This window comes from Triturus cristatus, chromosome 9 (assembly GCF_964204655.1).
Source record: "Triturus cristatus chromosome 9, aTriCri1.1, whole genome shotgun sequence".
NCBI classification, from domain to species: Eukaryota; Metazoa; Chordata; class Amphibia; order Caudata; family Salamandridae; genus Triturus; species Triturus cristatus.
The window spans coordinates 740,278,216-740,303,220 of NC_140592.1; the positions used below are offsets into that span (position 1 = coordinate 740,278,216).

Genomic DNA, 25,005 nt, shown 5'->3' on the forward strand with positions numbered 1-25,005 from the left:
CCTTCTCCTCCTCCCCCTCCTCCTGCGCCAGTACCAGTGTCTAGGTCTTCTCCCACTCAACCTTCTCCACTAGATCCTGCGCCAAGGCCCAGATCTCTCATGTCATCATTATCATTCTAAGCGCTGCCATCATAGATCAAGGTTATCACCGTCATCCAGGCGCTCACATATCGCTCTAGACACTATCTGGACTGCATCAAAAGGACAGGAAGCTGCTACTCCCGCTCAATGGGACTCTCCTCCTACACGCATCTCACCAGTGAATGACATTACTACCTTCATAGAAGTTTTGGTGAGGGGGTTACCAAATTAAATATTCCGATGTCCACACCAACTATATTTGTGATCTTCGAGACCCTCCAGCATAGGTCAGCAGCATGACCTTTACTACCTCTGGTTCCTGGTCTCTTAAAGTCTACAATGGACCTATTCCTAACCCCAGCTTCTGTTAAGCCAGCTCCATCTGGCTTCAGAAGAATTACTGTCCTTTGGAGCAGGATCCTGCCTTCCTCCGTACAGACCCAACACCAGACTCCATCATAGTAGTGGCAGCGAAAAAAACGGACGCCACTACTCCTGCTTCCACTGTGCCTACGAATAAACGGAGTCGCAAGTGAGACTCTGTAGGTCGGAAAGTCTGCAGTACTGCTGTAACCAGAGTGACGTCTGCAAGCACCACTGCCCTGCTAGGCAGATACAGCAGAGCTCTTAGGGAATACCTGCAGCAGTTCGTCGATCTTCTACCAAGAGACAAGCGAGAGGATTTTAACGAAATTCTCCCTGAAGAGATGATGGTCTCTACTCAGATAATCGGCGTTGCAGCAGATTTCTCCCTTCTTGTGGCATACGAATATGGCCACCGTGTTGCTCTCCGGCATTCTTGGCTTCGCCTTACTTCAGTCTGCCATTTTCTGGTACCACGTTCTTTTGTTCTCACACCAATGACAAAATGGCGAGGATGAAGGCAGAGATGGAGACTTTAAAAGCTGTTCAGAGAAATCTAAAGAACCAAAGAAAATCTTCAGACCATTCCAATGCAGTTTATCTTCACAGACGGTTCAAACACCTTGTTGGTATCAGGGCTGTCGACAAAATGGTACACAGTCGCAACAGGACCAACGATCCTACCAGCCCTGCCAGCTCTGCCAGGGAAAGCAGGCTTGAGGAAGATCAAGCCAGCTGCCTGCTCATGGAGCTAAACAATCCAATTCAAAACCTTTTATCTTCCCTTCCCCCTTTTCCGTTACCCATTCCTATAAGGAAAAGCATATATCTTTTTCTGGAAGAGCGGAACACCACCATATAACATGATGCCTGTGTTCTGAATATTGTTTGCAATGGATATTGTCTTAGGTTCACCATTCTGCCACCATCCATACCTCCGAAACCATCCTGATTCCAATTACCACCGTTTAGAGTGGAGGTCAACATCTTCTTACAAAAGCAGGCGGTGAAACCTGTTCCTCATTAACATAGAGACGCTGAGATATATTCCAGGTACTTTCTCATCAAGAAGAAAGACCAGAACTAATTCAGACCCATTCTCGGCCTCAGAACTGCCAACAAATTAATTTGGTCAGAAAAATTCCAAATGCTGACACTACACCAAATGTACTCGCAATGACACCTGGTTGCATGTCGATAATCTCCTTTGAACTAGATAAGATTCCAGGATGTTCGAATGAGAAAACATTACCTTTCAATGTGACTTATCTTAATCCTTCAGCTTTTCCCCATGATCATCTTCCTCCTGCCAACCCTCCGCATTCAATCAAGGACACCAGGAAATTGGCTTCTTTTTCCAAAAACTGAACTGGCGAGTGTGGGTGTACATACTGAGTTGAGTTTGATTCATATATAATCCACACATCCAGTGAGCATAATTCTGTTATAGCAGCTATAGAAGCAGTTTCTCATACTGCCATTAGGTTGATGGTGGCAAAGAGCTATGGATAAAGATGAGATGGTATGGACTTGTGGGTAACTTTCTTTTTTCTCCATTCTCTTAGCTTCCTTTCTAAAGTGTAAGAAATGAAATTGATGCAAGTAGACCTTAGAAAAGAATATTTAAGATGACCCCGGGATAAAGGAATGGTTTAGTTGTAATCCTAGCTCTGCATGGTGGGCATCTTGCTTGAATTATTAAAGAATCCTTCTAGCTCCTACTGAGCCAGTTGCATAGCAAGACATAAGTTACTCAAGTTCTTACTAAGCATTTCCAGTCAAATTAAACTACTCTTTTTGACACTGCACTTCTTTCTGAGGCATTTGAGCCTCTGGTTTCCTCAAAGTCGCAGCATACCATGTCATGCTTTTCATTATTTTACTGTCTTTTAAAAAATTCTAATTGTATTTGATAAAGGATAAATGTGGATTCTGCATATATATTTTCTTCATGGTCTTTATTTTTTTAAGTAGCCTATCTTTAAAATAATTGGCTATTCAACACACAAGGATATAATCTTTAGGAACTAATAACGATTCACATGATGAAACATGTTTTTTCTCAAGCACCTGTGATTAAACTGCTTTATGCCCGATTCACGGTGAGTGACCACTTGGTCCTCATCCATCCTTATGTTTACATCGTATGTTTTTTTTCTATTCACCTTTACAGAACAGTGTTCTCTCCACTGGCACCAACCGAAGCAGGAATTCCCCTATGGTTGAACGTGCCAGCCTGGGACCAGGCTCTATACAGAACGGCAAAGACAGGTACAAAATTCTCAGCTTTTGGTTTTCTCCTTACAGAGAAAAGTCAAACTTTAGGTGTGGGATTGCAGGCAGGTTCAAATGGATGTGAGTCTCTGGAAAAAGATCTGTGCCTCAACTTGTGAGGGTGCCACCACTTTTGCAAGCTTTGGAGAGTTGGTGACAGCTAATTTTTTCAATAAAGCATTCCCCTTTATTGCACTACTCTGTAGTCCAAATGAACACACTAGAGAATACCACTTCTATTTCTGCCTAAAATATGGATCACTTTGGGCTCATAAAAGAATATTGCCTGGCAGAATAAAGGTCTTTTTGCATTGACAACAGAGATTGAATTTGGTGGATTGTATTCCTAATTCGAAGAGATTGGTTACTTAAATCTCATTCATCATACATGACTTTTATTGGGTATACACATAGCATAACAGGTTTACTATTTTACTTGTTTCAAATAGTAGGCAACCATTTGGGCTATAAATCACTGGAGTACATTTGTGTGCTGACCAGGATCTCCCTCAAGCCATTCATGTTAGAGGGCCATGAATGTGTCTACTGAAAACTCTACACTTCCCCAAGCATACTTAGAATAAGCAGATTTATTGCAACCTCCTTGTGGGCCAATGCATACATAATTACTTGGGAATCTTAGACAAAGGTTGTATATTTTATATATAGAGCCAGTGAGACTGAGACACTGACAATACTTTGGTCATTGCTTCAGATAAACAAGAACATAAGTCTTGCATACCTAAATTATGCCTTGGTTTATGGATTTCACAATAATAAAACCATTGACTTGCCACTGTTTGAGCTTTCTAAACCATTGACATAAATGGCATTACATTGCATTATGCTCCCATAATTTATATGGACATGTCAAAACTCTAAAGGACAATTCAGCAAACCTTTGTCGAATACACCACATGATGTAGGTTAAGCTATTTTTGAAGAGCATTTATTATATAGTTATTTGGCAGTTTTATTTATCTCCAGGACCACACAATGGTTACTTTACATGTGAACAGTTTCGTACTGCATACATGCAGCTTACAAAAGTAGTTTCACTTGAGTTCAGATGAATACTGCATAAGGTCAGTTTACTCCAGTATTGAAATTTTCATAGATTCCCATAGCTTGTATCATTCCCCGTCGTCAGAATGGGAGTTTCGGTAAATAAAAATAACATAGCAGTAGGTACAAAAAAGAAGAAAAGGCCTAGGCCTCATCTCATTTTGTAGCATATCCACCCCTTTTTGTAAAAGAGACCAAAATAATGCAACAACCAATCAGAATAGCCTCACCCCACAGAACCTTCCTGAGAGAACCTCAGAGCCTCAGATTTTCTACCGCACGTTGTGGTTAGGGAGTCTCCTTTGAGCTCTGCTCATTTCAACTCTATTCTACAGTTTTTTTCCAGCAGTTTTGTCTTCAGAATTGTTTGATATTTCTTTTGGAATGTCTGACAAGGAGAAAAAAAGCCATTTTTAAGGCTTGTTCCACCTGTGGCAAGAAAAGGTTGTATGTGGAGGACAGGCATAAAGACTGCATCTACTGTATCCGGGCCACAAGGCACCGGACTGCAAGATCTGCCGCACCTTTTCGACAAAGACTCTCAGGGACTGCGAGGGTCGCCTTCTCACCTGGCTCGACAAGCTGAAGTCGAGAAAGGAAACACTGTCAAGCGACAGCGAAGATTCGTCATCTGCCACTTCGTCCAGAAGGTCAGTGATGAGGGTTAGGGCTTCCCCTTCACCATCTACAGACCATCACGCAAAGGCCTCAAAAAAGACCCCCGTGAGTCTGAAAGCCGGAGTCCTAGCGAATCTCCTCACCATGGTGCAAAGGAGAGGGAAGGACTATCTTCAGCAGTGGCAAAGTCTGATAAACCTTTTAAAAAGCCTCCTTCTCTGTCATCTGAGAAGTCTGACAAGAATAGTCAATCGTCGACGACGCTGCGAAAGACTCAGTCGACGAAGGTTTCAAAGGTACAAGTTAAGACAGTGCCAACGTCGACGGGCTCGTCGACGGTGCCTTCAAGTCTCCAGCCGTCGACGACGATGACAATTCCTTCAACGTATACGAAGGTGACTACGATAGCTGCAACGACTATGACGTCGACGAGAGCTTTAACGACAGCGGGAGTGTCGACTGTCGTGTCGACGACGCCCATCTCATCGTCTACGATCTGCTGGTCGTCGGTGGGTCTTCCGTCGACGACTTAGTCGACGACTATTTCTTTTTCTTCTCCACCGTCGACGGTACCGCCGACGGTACCGCCACCGACATCGTCGATGGAGAAAATCACCATTTCTTTGACGAGAATCACGCCGAACATTACTTTTCCAAGAAGGGTTACCCCTCTGCCTCCTGCGCTGTTGCTGGAGGAGGATGACGATTCTGAGGGTGAGGATGATTCTTTTGGCTATGCCAATAGCCCCTCACAGCTTCTAGTCAAGTGCCAGGACACTGATTCTGAAGGTGAATACCTTCATGGGCACTCATATCATCACCCTTTTCAACGTCGGGAAGACACTAGACAGGAGATGGTTTCTGTACCTTATTCCCTCTTGACGGATCTTCAAGACATGTTGCAGAACTATAGGAGGAGATTCCCCCAGCCACCTCCTCCTTCACTTCCTTTGACGCAGACTGTTTCTGCTCCGCCAGCTCGTTCTGTATCTTCGCCAAGACCATTGTCCCAGATGGTTTCACAGCCTCAATTAACCAGTCCAGTCATTCCTCCGGTGGTTCCAGAGTTGCAGATTGATTCATCGGACAAGGATCAGGGCGATATATCACCAGGCCGGACCAAGGTACTGAGTGGGGTGATTGTTATACCGGACCCAACTTCTCCAACACCGGATACAGCTGATTCTCCCCGACAGACATTAGGGGGTTTCATAAATTGATGGGAAGAGCTTCAAGCTGATTTAAACTTCCCATGCCTTCAGTTCAAACTGAATGTTTTCTTTGATTTCAAAGAACCTTATAGGAAGACGGTCCGTTCCATTCCTATTGTCAGCCATGTCTGGGATGAAGGTCTTAAGGCAATGAAGAATCCGGCTACTCTCATTCCAGTCTTGCCGCGTCTGGAGAAAAAATACAAGGCCCCTGAAGACAGTCCAGCATCCTTAAGAGGTCAACCGAAGCCGGATTCAGTGATATCTCAGGCGGCTCAGAAAAAATCACGTAATCCTTCTGCACCTCTTACTACTCCTCCGGATAAGGAAGGCAGACGCCTAGATAATGCTGGGAAAAGATTTTCCTCGATGGCAAGTCTTTTGATTAGAGCAGCGAATGCGTTGGCAATACTTGACAGATATGATCTTTTAGATGTGGTGTGACCTCTCACCATATCTAGACCAGTTGCCTCAGGAAAACAAAGTGGAAGCAAAGAAAATCTTGCGGGAGGGAGAGTTCACATCAGCTGAGATTATTGACTACGCAATGGACATTGCCACGACTGCTTTCCGTTCGCTTGCAGGCACAGCTGTTCTTCGTCACCAAGGCTTCCTGAGGGCGACATGGTTCCGGCCGGAGGTCCAGAACAAAATCCTGTACCTTTCATTTGATGGGGAGGCATTATTTGGTAAACATATTGATGATGCCCTCCAAAACATCAAAAAGGATACGGAGACAGCAAGATCCTTAGGAACCCTACAATATCGGAAGGTTCCCATTCCATGGAGCCAGAGGAAGGAGTACTACGACCTACAGGGGTTCATACCAACAGCAACGGTATCCTTCTTATAATTCAGCGCCTCAGTCTTATCGTCTTACTATCAAAGACAAGGCTAGACCTCTTTTTTTTTTCTCTAGGTCTAACTCTAGAGGGAAACAGAATCGCCAGGGGCGTGACACCTCTATGCGGCAATAGCGGCGTACTGGCTCTTCCTGCTGTACCCCCCTCCGCATCATCATCTGTGCGGGGCAGGGTATCTCAATACCTCCACAAGTGGCGACGGATAACATCAGACCGTTGGGTACTCAACATTATTCAATGTGGCCATATGCTGGAATTTGTACATCTTCCACCTTCCAAGCCCCTGCCGCCATGCCTTCGAAACATCTGCGTCGTCTGCGGCTCGAAGTTCATCAGATGCTCCTCAATGGGATGTAGAGCCGGTCCCTTTTTCTAAGAAGGGAGAGGGTTTGTACTCCAGATTTTTTCTGATCAAGAAGACGCCGGAGAAGTGGCGCCCCATTTTAGATCTCAGAGAGCTAAACACCTATCTCATAAAACAATCCTTTCGGATGGTGTCTCTCCAGGACATTTTACGTCTACTCAACCCTGGGGATTTTATGGCCACTCTCGATCTCGAGGATACATATTTTCACATACCCATTCATCCAGCCCACAGGAGGTTTCTACGGTTTACAGTAGGCAAGAGCCACTTACAGTTCAAGGTTCTTCCTTTTGGACTTCGGTCTGCTCCGAGGATCTTTACCAAGGTGCTAGCGCCGGTGGCAGCCTTCCTCAGGAAGCAGCATTTTCAAGTCTTTCCCTACCTGGACGATTGGTTGCTGAAGGCCCCGTCCAGACAGCGGAAGAAACAGTCCATGCATGTACGTGCCTGTTCAGCAACCTGGGCCTGATTCTCAACAGGAAGAAGTCATCTCTGTCCGTCCAAGGAAGCACGATTCCTCTGAGCCATTCTGGACAAGTCTCGCAACAAGGCTTCTCCATCCCTCGAAAGGCAAGAGAAACTGATGTCCATGGCTCAGCTGTTGAGAAGAAGAAAGTCTCTTTCAGTTCGCCATTACAAATCCCTAATAGGAACAATTTCCTCTTACATTCCTTTAATACCTCACTGCAGGTTACGGATGCGTTCACTTCAGGAACAGCTCGACCTACAATGGCGACAAGTGGACGGATCCTTCGACGACAAGGTTCTAATCACTCCGGCTATGGAAAAAGGCCGCCTGGTGGTGGATGAAGGAGCAGAATATATCCCAAGGTCTATCCTTCGTAATCGATCCAGCTCCTCAGGTTGTGACTACAGAGGCCTCGCTGGAAGGCTGGGGCGCGGAGCCACAGGATTTAGATGTAAGCGGACATTGGTTGCCACAGCACCGCCTTCTTCATATCAATCTCCTGGAACTCAGGGCGATTCGTCAGGCTCTACGGGCTTTTCTTCCACGGCTGCAGGTATTGACGGTTCTCGTCCGCACGGACAACACCAGCCATGCACTACATAAACAAAGAAGGGGGTACAAGATCTCTTCCGTTGTCACAGGAAGCCCAGAAGATTTGGAAGTGGGCTATCCTTCACAGGATATCTCTGAAGGCAGAACATCTTCCAGGAATACTAAGCGAAAAGGCAGACATGCTCAGCAGGCTGTCGTCAGTCAGCCACGAATGGGAACTGATCCAGACTGTCTTGCAGGAAATTTTTCACCGGTGGGGCAGACCTTCAATAGACCTCTTTGCCACCCCGGAGAACAAAAAATGCCAGTTTTACGCCAGCAAGCTACACCATCACGGATCGCTGGGGAATGCGCTTTCGATAGCCTGGTCAGACGCATTTGCATACGCTTTTCCCCCCCATTCAGTTGATACCCAGAGTACTCCGGAAGATCAAAACGGAACTGTGCAAGATGGTCTTAACTCCAGCTTGGCCGAGGCAGTTCTGGTTCATGGAACTTCATCTCCTCTACCTGGTCCCTCCACGGCTGCTACGGATGGTCCCAGACCTTCTCAGGATGTCACAGTGCCAGATCTGGCATCCGGACCCTCGCTCCTTACACCTAACAGCATGGCTCCGGAGCAGCGAGAGTTTCTTGGGCTAGATCTCTCGGAGGAGATTAAGGAGGTGCTCTCTCAGGCCAGAGCTCCTTCTACTAATAAGACATACCGTTTAAAATGGAAGAGATTCTGCATCTGGTGTCAGCAGGAGGGTTTCGACCCTTTTTCATCTCAACCTCACCAAGTTCTTCCATATTTCATGTCTTTGTGGCTGGCTCATTCATCCTTAAAGGTTCATTTGGCGGCAGTTTCTCGCTATAGACGCACTGCATCTGGACCTTCTCTTTGGTCAGCCAGGATTGTCAAGCAGTTCCTCAAAGGCTTCTTTAGAGTTTTTCCTCCAGTGAGGCCTCCGCCTCCTATGTGGCATTTGAATTTGGTTCTCACCCAGCTGATGAAGCACCCCTTTGAGCCGATTCATCGAGCAAATTCCTTTCTTGGAAGGTGGCACTTCTCCTAGCTCTCACTTCTGCAAGAAGAATGGGAGAATTACAGGCTCTGACAATCCAGGAACCCTTCCTACAATTCAAGAAAAATACAGTGATCCTAAGGACTAACCCAAGGTTCATACCTAAGGTGCCTTCGGACTTCCATTTAAATGAGCCGGCGATCCTTAAGGCTTTCTTTCCTCTGCCCTCTACGCCGGCAGAAAGAGCAATCCACTCTCTGGATGTGCAGAGATGTTTGAAGTCCTATCTGGACAGTACTAAAGAATTCCGAAAATCTTCTCAACTATTTGTTCCGTTTAGCGCTCCCCGCAAGGGCTTGCCCCTGTCCAAGCAGGGGATTGCTCGGTGGGTGGCCAGTGCCATAAGTTTTTGTCATTCAGCAGCGGGCAAACCCCTGGAGGGTAGAGTCAGAGCACATACTACAAGGTCATTGGCTTCCTCTATGGCCCTCTTCCAGATCAAAGATATCTGCAGGGCTGCAACCTGAAGCAGCTCGCACACCTTCACTAGACATTACTGCCTGGAGGCCTCGACACAGGAAGATACGGCTGTAGGCCAGGCATTCCTGAGGAACCTCTTCCATTGAGTGGTGAGCTTTCCTTTCTTCCCTTCTTTCTTGTTATTGGCACATTTTGATTTTGGAATTATATGTATATTTGCTTTTATTCTTAAATGTTATTGCACTGTTTTTTGATGTTCTTTTGCATGATGCATTTTAAAAAATAAGAGAGGAGAGGGGAAACAACGAGGAGAGAGCAAAATGTGCTTCTGAATGCTAGCTACTCTGATACAAGCTATGGGAATCTATGAATGTTCCAATACTGGAGTAAGAAAACAAGTTACTTACCTGTAACTTTGGTTCTCCAGTATCGGTAACTTTCATAGATTCCCATCTGCCCACCCTCCTCCCCTGGGAAAACTCAGCCTTTAGCATGTTTTGTTATACTGTTACACAACTGCTACGAAAATCTGAGGCTCTGAGGTTCTCTCAGGAAGGTTCTGTGGGGTGAGGCTATTCTGATTGGTTGTTGCATTATTTTGGTCTCTTTTACAAAAAGTGGTGGATATGCTACCAAATGAGATGAGTCCTAGGCCTTTTCTTCTTTTTTGTACCTACTGCTATGTTATTTTTATTTACCGAGGCTCCCATTCCGACGACGGGGAATGATACAAGCTATGGGAATCTATGAAAGTTACCAATACTGGAGAACCAAAGTTACAGGTAAGTAACTTGTTTTCTTACATTACTGTGGTTTCAGCACAAGTATTGTAAAAGTGGGACCATAAGGTCATGTAGTTTGCAGGTAATTAAAGTATGTGTCTAGAATTTTATTGTTGCATGAGGGTGCCCAGAAAGAGGTAATGAGTAACCTTGTGAGATCCCCGTATAAAAGGGTATCAGATAGAACCACCACCATGAAGGATTTTCGATTATCCACCTATTTATTCCCCCTTAACAGACTGGCGACTGGTTCTTCTGTAGTACTGACTGGATTGGGGGGAGGTAATGTTTCTCATTGAGTGTCCGATTTCTCATCCCCCCTTTTCCCTATTTTTGGTATGCTCTGTCACTGGATTCCTTCTACTATGATCCCACCCAGTTCCCACTCTGGACCACTGTGGGTCCAAGAGCCAGCCATGGGGTATGGAGGTCCAGTGTTGGATGGTCACAAGAGCTATGACAGCCTGTCCTGGCTAGAGCAGGATCTATGATGGAATGCTGCAGCAGAGCATGACTGAGAATAAGCATGTAGCATTCAGTACATTGTTATGCTATTCCCTAGCCGACTTGTCATGATACTGAAGATTCCGGCACGTTTTACAAGAACGAAAGCATCTCCTGTGCTTGCAGGCCCTCCTTGGCAAACATATGCAAATTATTTGTCAATCCACACATTCACTAGACCTTGCAATGTTGAACTCTAGTAGGATGCCACCGCGGGCAGCTGATAAGAAATGTATTCCACTCTTCACACTCACCACCATGGTATGGAAACACTGCTTTGTAAGTGATTCACTGAATATGAATCTAGAATCTGTGCTTGCTGTAAACATTAAACTGTTTTATAGCTTAAATCAATTCTGATATAAAATGCAGTCAATGAAAATGTAATGTGAAGATGGCATATACTGAGTCTCACTGATTTCCACTGATTATCAGCACACAAGCCTTTATTCTGATAAACAAGATACTTTTTCAGCCCACTCACATGATGGAATAATGCACAGCATGTGAATTTAAAAAGTATCAAATTTAACAACTATGATTACAGGCAGTAAAGTTTTCTGTATTTTCCCCAGTGTCTGGTACATAGTTCAAGTGGCCCTTCAAACCAGAAATACCTTACTTAAAGAATGACTTTTGTGTAGACAATGCTTTGTGTATTTCAGAGAATTTTTATTTTACTTTTGTGTTCCAAGAACATATTCTAAAGACAATAATTAAATGTAAGATAACACAGCCCTGCTTTGGGTATAATTCACACTGAAGTTGTTACGTGGGCAACATGACTAGGTTCATTATTGATTGAGGCAACATTAAAAAAAACACTACAAGTCAGTCGTATAATTGATTAGCAAACAGGTGACACGCAGCTGAAGAATCTTCCACTTGTAATGTTTTCATGGTCTATGGTAAGGACTTCTTTTGCTGATATTCTTTTTATATTTTTACACCGATTACTACTTTTTTAGTTTTTCTGCCTAATCTAAATATTCAATTTCTTTGAAAAGAATATGGTTTTGGGGTTGCTAATTAAGAATCCCGTGGCTTTCACAGATTCCCCAATCTTGTTTGGTTTGAGTTAATTGCATCATCAAATTCTCCTCCAGTTTAATGGAAAGTAACTGTGAAATAAGATTCTGCAAGTGTTTAGTTCAATTTTCATGTATGTTGTGTCTTTGGCTACTCATGTGATTCTGCTCCTGTAATGAGCTCCCTTTTGGGAGTATTTCATTTAAATTGCAATCTTTCGGTTTCATGTATGATTGTAAGGCGTTAGTTCCTGAAGTGCAATTTTGAAACATTTGTAATTTTTTTCAAGATACATCTTTTGGTTTCGCTCTTTCTTCTCTCAAGTCTCCTACATGCTGCTGTTCTATCCCAACCAGTGACGACACTTTTTGGAAATGTTACTTTTTATAAACCACAGCAGAACAGCTCCGCTCACACTTTAAGGGCATCATTGAACCCTCTGCAGCACCCTTCTAGGTGTTCTTTTTGATGTTTTTCAGCTTGAGCATCTGGTAATCTTTAGAAAACATCCTATGAAAGTAGTAATGACAAAGGTTTTCTGCGATGGTATGTGCACTTAAGGCCATTATGTAGACCCACCCAAAATTACTATTCCTTGTAGTAGAGATTGTTACGAGATGTTCTTCCTGAAGATTTTTAATTCAGCATACATGTAACATTTAAGAGGATACTCTAAGAGGTGAACTATTGTTTCTAGTAATTAACTTTTACTTTTTTAACTTCAGCTGTCTTCATTACCAGTCTTTTACCAATTTGCTATACATTCAGTTGAAAACAATTGCCATTTCTTTAATTACCATGGCGTTTATCTCTTATACCCTGCCCCTTTCTCAACTGTTAAAAACCCTGCAGTTAACTCTTTTCAGACAGGCTCTCATGCTTACGCGTTCACTTGCTTGAATTCTATCCTGGTTGATACTGATGAGATCACATTTTTTTCGTGTAGGCCCACACATTTGTAGCAAAACCACCTGCATCAAGTATGCCCGTACTGAAAGTGAGAGTTTCAGGTTGAACACCCAGACTTCAATCTTCCCTTACTTAAAATACAGAGACTTGATTTTCCAAGAGCTTTTCTTGGCAAAACCATCTTCTTGTTCGCATAACCATGCAAAGCGGAGTTCTCCGGTGTGAGCGGCGTTCTGCTTTGCTTTGCGCTAGGGACTTTTGCTTTGGTAACCAGTTGCTGAGAACTTGCTTCTCAACTTATTTTACATTAGTGTGGTGTTTTTTCATAGTCCCTTAACCACAGAGAAATTTCAACTTGTTAAAGAGTGATTTATTGGGAAGATCTAGACCTGGTTATTCCCGCAGTCACAACATAACACTCATCCTGCAGAGTAAATTGCCCCTGCTATTCTGTGGAACTCTCCTGTTTGTTCCGAAAACAAGTTCAGAACTACTGTTCTAGCCTTCACCCAAGACACTCAAGATTAACATGTCTCCTGCTTGAACAAAGAGGACTAACGATCTCTCTGGGCTTTAGTTAATCCTCACTCTGAGGCGTTTGCAATGGATGATTACTTCCGTAATTCATCCTCTGGACAGTGTGTGTATGTGGAGGCCTCCTTGCGTTCCCCTAAAGTGGATGGAAGCCTGCTCTTCCAAGAAGTTAAAAAGTGAATAATACTGCTTTTCAGATTGTGGTTCCTTCAGTCCAGAAGGATTAGGTCACAACTTGCAATCAATTTCTGCCCCTTTTAAAGATTTGCATTAATTTGCCAGAACTTTCTGTCCTTATGGTAAGAGGAGACCAGAGGCGCTGTACTCCGCTGTAAGGGTTATTTTAAACAGAAAGCATGGAAAAGGTTTTTACTCAACTACTAGTTGATGAAAATAACATGTTTAACTTAAACTGTTCTGCAAACCATGACCTTGGAAAAAATTGATAATACTTGTTAACTGATTATTACAATCTAACTGTAAATTGCTGTGCAGTACTTGCTTTTAAAATGCTTTTTTGCAAGTCTTTATCTGTCCCTGTTACAGGGCATTTATTCAACTACTAGTAAGCCACTGCTATTACCAATTCAACACCCTTTCCTTTGGACTCATTTTTGCTCCAAGATATTAACAAGGAGTACATTGGTGCATACTACTCCGCTTCTGATTTTTCTAACAACTCCTATAAAAGTCTCTAAACCATTTTGAACCTTACATTGTGTTGTCCACGATGCTTTGTAATAGTTCATAAAATGAGGAATTGAATCAAACATGTCTCTGATATTTTAAATCTGACATTATCTTGGAGAGGTCTTGTCATCATGGAATTTTTTAAGTGCCCTTTCGTCTGTAGGATTGTGCTAAACCAGGCTCTGTCTGAGGCATTCTTAGTGTTATATGCAAGCAATCTAGAAAATCTAATTTGAAATTATGGGCATACTCCTTGAGATTCACAGTTGAAATTGTTGATATTATACCAATGTCTCTAGAGACTCTTCCTCCATTAGCCTTTATCTCTGATTCTTGTCTGAAGCACTGGAGAAAACTCGTTATCACTAGCCAGCATCTCTCCTGATTTATGATGTGCTCTTTGAAGTGAAAAATGCAAAGAGATGTCTTCTGATGTGCGTTAATAGCGCTAAGGAGTCAGTGCTTAAAACTAATAATTTCTAAAATAAAGTTCCTTGATTTTACTGTTTGCAAAGTCTTGCACATGCAATCCTAAAACTATATTCTGCAAATTAGATGCCAGCTAAGCTTGTATTTTTACCGTAAATAAATTTCCAGGCCCAAATTTCAGCTAATGGTAAGGTCAAAGGGATGCCCTTTGCAATGCAGTAACAAAGGACACCATTCGAAGATGCATTGTTTAGTATTTTAACCTTTGCAGTGAGGTTCTAGATGAACCTATGTGTTGTCATACATTTACTTTTGTTCGAGTAGCAGTTGAATCATTCCTATGTAGGATTTCACCAGCTCTAACCAAATGAACTTTCAAATGATTCCCCCCGTATATTAGCTACTGAGTGGCTACTGCTTTGAAAATGGTATCTGAAGGTGTAACTGACCAAATGAGATGAAGTAACACTTTCCCTTCAAGCTATAATTATTGAAGGGTCAGCAACTCAGACAGAAAACGCCTCAGTGCCCCATTAAGTTCAATCTTCTGGCTTGCTTAAAAAAAAACTTTTGTTCTGTTGCGAAGAAACTAAATGTCTTCATTCGAGATGTATACTTGCAAATTTAAAGGTAAGTGTAATTTCTCCTTAAAGCTCTTCAAATAGGATTTGATTTCCAATTGCCAGGCATGAACAGCTATACTCACCCCTTGCAGCCTGTGAACAACTAATGAGCAAAAAAAGCAAGTCTTGGTCATCTGTCTGTTTACAGTGCTTCCCTGCAGTTGCATGTTTTTTCCTTTTTCTCTCGCATCCCAAGTTTCATTAACATGCCTTGTGTATTTTGGTTCTCCCATGTGGGGGAAATAGTGTGGTAGTGGTTGTTACTGTGTAAATGTGAAACTTAGAATATACACATATACCCTGGATGTATATTGTATATGCAGTGTTTAATATGTCTTATGTTGGAGAAGGCTGTATTCATAGTGCCTGAACACTGGGCCAGTTTAAGAGCTAATGTTTCTCTTTACAAAGATTTTACAAAAATTATGAGTTTTGGTCACACTCTAAGAGCCAACAAAATATTCTATTTCTCAAAAGCTCAAAGAAAGATTGTGTTGCTCATATTAAATTGCTTTTTTAAATATTTTTTACAGTTTTTAATTTTATCAAACCTGTTTATGAAGCAGTGCTGTTAAATATAGCACACCTTCTGGTAGCACGTTGGCATGAACCGTAGTCCACTTGTTGGCAGCACTTGAAAACAATCGCATTCCGGTGCTATGAAGTCATCCGCTTCTTGCCATGAGCTCAGTATTTCTGGTGCTTTAAAAGCCATAACCATTGGCACAAATTCTTGTGGCTAATCCTTGCCAGGAGTGGGGCACAAAAAAATAATATAACACACAGAATAAAAAGACTGGGCTCTACAGAACTAACAGATTGTGTTTTTAATATATATTCCCTGTTTTGTCGGCATTCTAATAGCATTAACAAGTAGGCTTGATAATTAAACACAGAACATTACAAGCAAATATTTATAGTTTAAGTAAAGTTAATACATGTAAACTGTCAATGATGTGGAAAAATGTTAGGTTTATTTCCTTTTAATTGCAATTTGGTATTTATGTAACCACATCAATACTTGTTGGTGACTTAAAACTTGATTTATTTGCAAGTATCGCTGAGTATTGAAGCAGGTAGAATACAAGGTTCGAGAATTGTTTGCTCTCGTGGTAATGGCAGTAGCAAAATATCCACCCTCATACCCTTACCACACTTTCCTTTATTTAGGTTAGCAGTGAAAGTGGGAGTTACAAACTACTACCAATGTCTCTATAAATGTATTATGTTTAGTTCTACAGCAGGCCAGCTGCAATGGACTGATGTGAATCTAGTTAAAAAGAATATATAACACAAGCTAGCAAAAACTAGTTGTCTGAGGCCCGTTGCCTACCCAGCAAATACAGCACATTAACTTTAATAACTCTGACATAGATTTATTTTGCTGTTGCCTGCAAGATGTTTGACATTACAATACGTTCATCGCCTGAAAACACTTTATCAACTGTATTTACAATGACTGTAATCGTATTTAAAATCAAAACTAGTTCAGCTGGGAATTCATCCCTAAACTTAGAAATTAAAATTCCGATGTGTCCAGAACTCTACTTATCCTAGCCTGTTTTCCTAATATCTTCATGGTTGATTATCTTTTTTCTAAATTCGTGTTAAAAATATATATCTGCTTTCAGATTGCCGAGAAGCCATATTATTTAAAAACTCTGATGACAAAGTCTATAAACTGGTCACATGCATGCCCAGAAAACTGCATAGTCTCCTTTTGAATTCCCCCAGGCTGGATAGAGAGCTTTTTCAGAAACTGCCCCCTTGCACCTGTAGGTGGTGCCATCAGACTCCACAGTGACCTTGCTCGACCTACAGAAGTGACAGTCCATGCACTGATGCCACTTATCTCTGCTCCTTTCAGAGTGAATTTGGAGCTCAACTCCAATACTTTGTCAGTTATTTGCTGACTTTCATAACAATTTTCTCTGGCATAATGTGCTATAGATGTATATCCTCAAACACTAAAGGCTTCTAACCATCAAGAAGCATACCACAATTACACATCTGTTTGATGTTTGTCTTTAAAGTCTTGGATCCAGGCATGATTCGAAGTAATGCGACAAATACTCACTGATTTACCCAAAGACCTTCAGGAAGCACAAGATGAAAGATGCAGTCCCCATTCTCAGTACGTCTAAAAAGAAGTCTAAGAACAAATCTTGATGCAAGAAGGCCAAGCAGGAGTCTTCTCCCCATTGGTTCCGCTCCAGGGAAAGATCCCACAGATGGCACTTAAAATGCTGTACTTCAACCCTATTATGTAACTGGAGTCTGAATTTTCTGGCCCACCCTCAACTCAGCGGCAGGTAGATGCTTTCAAGGAGGTAACGCTTCACCTATTCTGGATGATTTTGGGTCCTCTCCACCCTTGTTGCGCCTTGGGGCTCCTGGATCCACTGGACACCACGTTTTGATTTCTGCTGGCAGGTCCTACTGCTTTTTCTGGAGGACACACTGATTCTGGCTTCTCTTTCCAAATTTTCAGAGGTCCCTGTTCGAGATACGACCCAGATGTGAATATCTGCTCCAGGGCCGAATTCGGCTAGTTGTAGCCAATATCTCATTATGAGATTAATGAGGCTCAGCCAGCGAAGTTTGAGTACTCTCAAGCAGTGCATCATTGCGAATATGTTTGATGCCTTGAGGCCTTTTTTGGCTCAGACTCCGATCCTGTTCAAGACTTGCAGAATGTTGCACATGAGTGGGATCTTGGGAAAGAGGCAGATATTTTGTTTCCAGCTCACCATGCTGTTAATGGATTATATTTAGACCTCCAAAATGCTTGTTGTCTGGACACTTCACAAGAGGCAAAATTGGACTGTCCATTTGGGCCCATTTCTGAGGAAAGCACCTCCTTTGCTTTTGTATTTCATAGGGCAACAAAGGTGAAATAACTGCAGTTGCCATCAATATGGAAACTATGGCTAATCTTACTGAAATTTAACAACCTGGCCCTTCAATGACCGAGTCCTTGTTGCCTTTCAATGAGACTCTGACCGGGACGTGGTCAAATCCTATCTCGGCATGCCGGTAAGTCACCCTGTTGCTAGGCACCATAGGCCTGCTGATGGTGACCCAGCCTTTTTGTCTAATTATCCAATACAAGAATTTCTTGTGGTTCCGGGGATGTAGAATTTGCTTCTCTACAGTTCCTCCTGTTTATACTTGGACTTCCTCAGAACATGTGAAGTCCACTCCCCAGATTCTCCACCTTTTGGAGGTACTGCTTTGGTATCTTTTCAAATGAATTCTGGTTTCGAAATTTCCATCAGAATAAAAAGTTACTTTTGGTGATGCTCTGCTTCGTGGATTCTCAAACTGCAGATTCCTCACCACCCTCCCTTCACCCTGTTCTGTGGCATGGCCTTCTACATGTGAATAAGGTCCCCAATTAAGATTTTGCACACTATTGATTCTCGGTTTGTCACTGAAGCTCAGTACCTGAGGTGCAGAATGCTTAGTTTTAAGCTAACCTCAGAGCGCAGCGCTGTATTTTTCTCTCTGCTGTCACTTCCAGAGCTAGAGGGTGGTCACTGTGGAATCTGATGGTGCCACCTACCAGCGCTTGTGAGCAATTGCTGAAACAGTTCCATATCCAATCTGGCAAAAGGGGGAATTCAAAAGGTATGAAATTTGTGGTTAGACAGAGTATCCACCAGAGACAGTCTTACCAAAGGTATGCAGTTTGTTCTTTGAGTCTCCACAGAGGATCTAGACTTTCATTCTTTATTTTTGACGTTTCACTAGATTTGTGAAACCATCTATGTGGTAGTAACAAGCAGGACTGTTTACCTATACGTATACAGTTGGCTGATCAAAACTCCTACAAATGAGCTGAGTTTACAAGCCATCCGCATTTTCGGCATGTAAGATTTTTCAGCAGTGACCTCTGGTCAAATGTGCCCTGGGAAAGTGTTACATTGTGGTCATCAGTTGTTCAGAATGTCGACAGGGATTTTTGCACGAAGATAAAAGCAAGGAAAGTGAGCCTTAGTTTTCCACTGCACAAGTGTAAATTCCTATGAATTGTTCCTGCTACTTTTGTCTTAAAATATCATTTGAAAAAATTATTCAGCTCATAGAAAGATTGAGCCTTGCAGTTAGAGACCTGATGCACTTTTGAAGCCAATCAAAACCCTCCTGTGTATTATGTATTCTTGCTGCATTTTTGTACCATATTGCTGCTTCCTAGTTAGACTAATTCAAAGTGTTCGGTCAGTTGGTGAACATATCCTTTGGAATGCTTGGCGAAACATTCACTGACCTCCCTTAAACCATAACTACTTCCCGTTGGTGGACCTGCAGGCAAAACCACTAAAATAAGTTTTACTTTGAGAGAAGCGTTCTTCTAGGCGACTACAGTAAGAGATACAATACATAAATGGTCACTCAGTTAAAAAGTCATAGAAGACCTTTTTTATCCTAAGAAAAACACTGTTCGTCAGCTTTTTATAAAAGCTGATAATACTGAAATGCTAAAGCTTTCCTTTCAAGTACCCAGATAGAATATCACTTTGAAATACTGCAACCTAAAGACTGTATGAAATTTATAGCTCAGACATTGGCCAAGCAGGCGGACTTGCCTTAGATTTTCAAGCGTGTCACAATGGGTTGAGTAAAGAGTCATTACTACTTCTGTTACTGCTAACTTTGCTGAACTTGGGTAGGGGCACTCAAGCAGTATCATTACTAGCTCTGAACTTGTTCTTTCTTTTTATAATGTACCAGAATGCTCGTTCCCTGTGACATGGCATGAATTGTTTACTTCTGAAGAGTATTTTTCTGTTGTAGAAAAATGAATATTTGCAAAATCCTGAATAACCGTGGAAGTGTTTCAGGAAATAAGGTGTATACTAATTCACAGCTCGTTTAGTCCCTTTCTGATCTTTTTAATCCAAATAACTGACTAACCTATCCACCACTCAAATTACTTTCATATTTCACTATACTAATTCAACACTAATCCTATGGGTTCGGGAGTAGCGTGCTACTCGCTGAAAAATCGCTTTGACACCTAGTCAGGGATAGTAAGCGCTATATAATTGCAATTACTATTAAAAAAAATCAATATTCCCTAAAACCATTACAGGGACCGTTTTTTTCAGCAAAGAAACGTCTCAGGATTTTTAATCTTTACACAGTTGGTTGTAAGGTTTTTATGCTCTAAAGGACAACTTTAGCCAACAGTCTCTCATTGGACCATCTTTTAACTAATCACCATCTGTGGCATTTTTAATAATTTAAAGTGTGGCCAATTACTTTATTGTAAACAGTCTACGAATAAGATTCCTTCCGAGTGTGACCAAGAGCCCTATCCAGTGTGCACGTCGCCGTGTTCACAGCTTTGAATACAGCCTAGAACCTCCTTGTCTTCATTGCTCTACTTCCTCCATCTTCCTTTCCCCCTGTTGTTTCCCTAAATTTGTGCCTCCATGCTTTTGTTTCCTAGTTTAACTACGCCAGGGTCCAGGGCTTCCACTGCTTCTGCTTCGGCCGTTATGACGTCGTCGGCACGGCCACGCCAGCATCAGAAATCCATGTCCACATCAGCACATCCCAGCAAATCCTCGTTGCCCCCCACGGAAAATAACTGTGAGGCGCAGCGGCCCAGGCAAGTCACACTCCATCTCTGCTGGGGTCACGGCTTCTGATCCTCGATGAGCCATGTGGGAGGGGGGTAGTATATAAAGGGGACAACAAAAGGAACCAAAGCCTATAATTTCTGACTTGAAGAGCATCTTCAGTGAGTGTGTGCTCTTTTAAGGCCTTTAATATCGGTGATGATCCCATGGCCTGAGAATTTTAGTAAGATCTTGACCGTACATAAAAGTACTCAAATTGAGACCACACTAACGTCCTGCATATCAATAATTGCTGGTGCAACTAATTATTAACATGTCTGTGAGCAATGAAGCCTTTTATTAGCGTGGATCGGTCTCTTTTTGTTTTTAAATAGGGATAGGTTTATGCAGGTTCTTGGAGAGATGGAGACGAGTACTACCAGAAATGTTGTTCTCGCCAATTATGGTATTTAAGTCATAGACTTCATCGGTGACAGTTGACAAGTCTACTTTCCGTATGTGTTTTAGCAATGTTCTACACCAGCATGGCTAAAAGTTAGTGGAGTGGAGTATTGTAGAGTATTGTGGAGAGGTGTAGATTATTGTAGAGTGGTGTAGAGTGGAGAGGCAAAGAGTATTGTGGTGTAGAAGAGAGTATTGTGGAGTGTCAAGAGTATTGTAGAGCAGAGTCAAGGCGAGTGTCTTATAGTAGTGTCTTGAGTGGAGTTGCGTAGTGTCGTGGAGTATGCATGAAGTGGTAGCGCACTGCTCTTACAGAAACATTTTCATTTGAAATTACCATTGAATTTGCACTGATGTACAGTTTTACTGATTAAACTATACAGCACACAAACAATAGTGTGTGGAAATCGGTATCGCATATTGCATTGATTTGATCAAATTCAATTGCTTGTTTTCACCACACTACAGAATGACCAAAAGTGTGCTTCATTTGTGCTTTCCTAATTCTTAGGAGTCCTGAAATATTTGTACAGTTTGTTTTGGCATTTAATAGTTGTTGTATGCTGTAAAAAAAAAACATAATACCCCACAGCCTTTCCTTTCACTCCCAGTACCCAGCAAGATTGTCACGTAAATCCTCTCACTTTGCAGTCAGAGAAAGAAATGTCAACACTAACCTTCCTCGGAAGACCGAGCCTATAATTTGACCTGTGTCTTTGCATACACAGCATATGTCACAAGATAAAGGAGAAATGTAAAGGCCTGTTTATTCCTCATTCACTTCTGAAATACAACGCCCATGGCGTGCAATTAAGGGAGAGGATTGTTTGTTATGCTGTTATTAAAGAGCACTGACCATAATAAACAAGCTTGTAGACGGACAGAAAGATTGATGACTGGTAGTGGCAGAAATAGGGAGAATCAGTCAAGCCAAAAGATAGGAGACAGGAAACCTTTTCAAGAAATACAGCATGGCTATTGCTGTGAAGTAACATAAGCGAGGCAACTGAAAACACATTTACTCTTCTGGAGTGCCTCACGAAAAAGAAAAAAGGAGTTACCAGAAAAAGAGCACTTGTGAAGGATTACAAGGAGCCAGTCAAAGGTGGTAAACAGGCTATGCTCCATGGGAGGTACAAAAACATGTTGGACAGCCTAAAACCAATAAAGGCGGCGAATAGAAAGCAAGCAAATGTGAGTTTCAAAACACAAAGCCAAGGGTGATCGGTGGGTGAAATGCATTCCTAGAAAGCTTTCAACATGTCCCCAATATGTCTTTGCAACCAGGAAGCTGTGCTGTCTGGTAGGCTTCACCCGAAAAATGGTCTGTATTAAATAGTTGCCAAAAACCCATTCAATTTGTGTTAAAATGTCTATGAATACCTTCTTGGAGGAATGTAGTGCTGGAAAATTGTAATGCAGCCACTTGGAAATCCATTCATACCTTTATTCTTATAGAACCTGGTGCTCAAATTAATCCCCAATTAGGGAAACACAGGTGTAGAATCTTTATATATTTCTAACCCAATTTTCTGCTTTCCTCCCAATGTAGTGCTGGAATGCTAAACGTTAGATTTTTGCAGAATCCCTTGCAGCAGAAGGAAACCGCCCTAAAAAGTGTTCTCCTCTAATGGCGTACAGCAATTTCTTTTTGTCTAGTTCTTATAAAGTGAGCACATGCCACGGGCGTCCTCACTCTAGAAGTAAAGCAATTGTAAAGGGCAGTAAAAGCTAGAAGCGACACGATTTGAGAGCATTCCTAAACCTAAAATATATCAGGGCATAGTGAGTAACTCAAGTGGGAGGGAGTTTTAAAGAGAGGCAGCTTTATATGATATGGCTTAACCAACCTGGATAGAGGTTTTTAAAAAGTTTTTTTTTTAGGTCTCGGCTCGAAGGCTGCGCTTGCGCAGTCTCGATCCGAGATTTAATGACTTGGAGAAGAGGGGCTTGAACCCGCCCCTCTTCTCCCCTCTTCTCCCCTGTTCTCCATTGGCTGGCCTCTTCAATGCTGGCCAGCCATTGGAGAAGAGGTCCCGTCACTCCGATCAGGCCCCGTCCTTTTCGGATCGGGGGGCGTGTTTTTTGCAGAAAGTCTAATTATCTCCTCCAGCCAATGGCAAGAGGAGATAACAGCAAAACACGCACCCGAATCCGAAGACGACGCTGCCTTTCTCCGAGGCATTTCTGCTCTGCCTCGGAGAAAGGCAGTGGTGTGCTTGTTGCATGGTGCTGTAGAGAATAGCTAGAAGAAATCATTGCCAAAGTCAATAACTCGGATGTGCGAGTACTGGCGTCATCAATACTGTTAAGCTAGTCGAAGTGCAGGGGAAACATTATCTGTGAGATACCAAATACTCCGCAACGCCAATCGCCCACGTGGGCGACGGGGCCACCGTGATCGGGTCCAAACGTGTCACTATGACCTACTGCGGTAAGCCCTGTTCCGAGACGTTACTCTCCCCTGTAGGCCATCTCATTTAAAGTCAAGGAGAAAACGGGTCCAAAACCGAAAGAAGGTATCACCGACCGGTACACAACTGACGTATTCCAAACTAAGAGAAACACCAACGCAACTGCACTGCGGTCCCCGCTGTCAGACGGAGGACGGCTCAGACTACGGCATGCGCAGACCCCACAACCAATAAAAAGTGCGCCATTCTGTGCAGTTTATTAGGATCGTCTCAAATGGCGCCAAGTCTCCAATACTAGGTACCCTTACACATTTTCTCTCATGCGAGTCCCCGAAATGTTCAGCAGTGGGATTGGTTGGTATACGACCCGGAAGTGCTAACATTACAAACAAATTACATCCGTTAAAACATCAACAAAGGACAACGGGCACTGGGCTGAATTTACGGACTGTCTGTGTAAGTAGCTGACAGGTTGTCATCTTATTTACGACCAAACGTCAGGACCTGGCAATTGTAAATTTTAGAAAAATACTTCGAAATTAGCAAATGTCTTGTCTTCGCAGTTTAAAAACACACTACCACCTTCGCGATCAATCGGCATATTTACTAGAGCTTGCCTTGGAAAGAAGAAGCTATTTTATGGCAAGGCTACTATTTTACTACGTTCTTTTTACGAACCCGACCTTCTTTCGTATGAATATTTTATATTTTTAATGCGTTTTGTATTGTGCTGGACACGTTTCCTCAATGCAACTTGATGATACACAATGAGGAGAACCTTTAGAGTTTTATGATCCTCAAGAAGTGGGCTTAGTTGCTTGAGTTCAACAAATAGCAGATTACACGAGTGGGATAACAGACAGTCAAAACATCATAGGATAAAAGATTCGATAAGTTATTGTATACAATCTTTTGTGGTGGGTGAGCACCGGGGCCTTCAGAGTGGAATTCGTCATGTTCAGGGAGAGGTGTTTACTAACAAGCATTTACAATGCAACGGTCTCTGCATTGTTAAAGTTAGAGCTTTTGGCATTGCTCGTGACAATGCAGTTTCTTTAAATGTTCTAAAAACAAAAAGATAAACAAAAATAATGTCATGAGCAATGCCAATAGCTCTAACTTTACCAATGCCGAGACCATTGCATTGTAAATGCTTGTTTTACCCTTGGTATGCAAAGCAAGCTAGGCAGATCGAAAAGAGCCGAGTAGAGACATAAAGACTAAACTGCTGTTATAGAAAACAAGGGATGTTGTGTTAAAGTTTCAGCAAAAGTTTTGCTGTTTCATTCTTTTTTTAAAAACTTTTTATTAACATTGCTTAAAAGACCATAGTTTACATGAATCACTTGTTTGTACATGGTGAGGTTAAGACATTACAGCAATAATATTTACAAGAGATAGGAGACTGTAAATCGTTAATGGCTCTCCAGGTATACTTTCATACCATGACATAGTATTCAAAAAGTGTCTTAGCCCGGTTCCTCCCTTCCATCCACCGCTCCGCCCCGTTTCAGCTGTTGCATGTCACATTCTCACCAGCGTCACTGTGTCGCCGCCATGGTGCCCATACTTTCTCCCATTTTTTTTAGCTGTTTCATTCTTGATCATTTTCAGCAAGTGGTTGGTAGAAGCAGTCAGAACCAGGTAGAGGGCGTTTGCACAATCTGAGCCAACTATGGACTGTAAAAATATCCACTTCAGTACTCCTCCCCCGA

At 42.4% G+C, this 25,005-nt stretch overlaps 1 protein-coding gene across 18 annotated transcripts in view; it reads left to right on the plus strand.

Moving 5' to 3' along the window:
- The window catches only part of MARK2 (microtubule affinity regulating kinase 2), a 662,301-nt gene that overhangs the window by 482,686 nt on the left and 154,610 nt on the right, over positions 1–25,005 (plus strand). For 10 of the 18 annotated variants that reach the window (XM_085625990.1, XM_085625993.1, XM_085625992.1 and 7 more), the window contains exons 14-15: positions 2,618–2,715; positions 20,303–20,464. In XM_085625990.1, coding sequence (XP_085482116.1) covers positions 2,618–2,715; positions 20,303–20,464 — 260 coding nt within the window. The remainder of the gene's footprint in view (positions 1–2,617; positions 2,716–20,302; positions 20,465–25,005) is intronic. The other 8 variants (XM_085625997.1, XM_085626000.1, XM_085625999.1 and 5 more) reach the window with 1 other exon arrangement.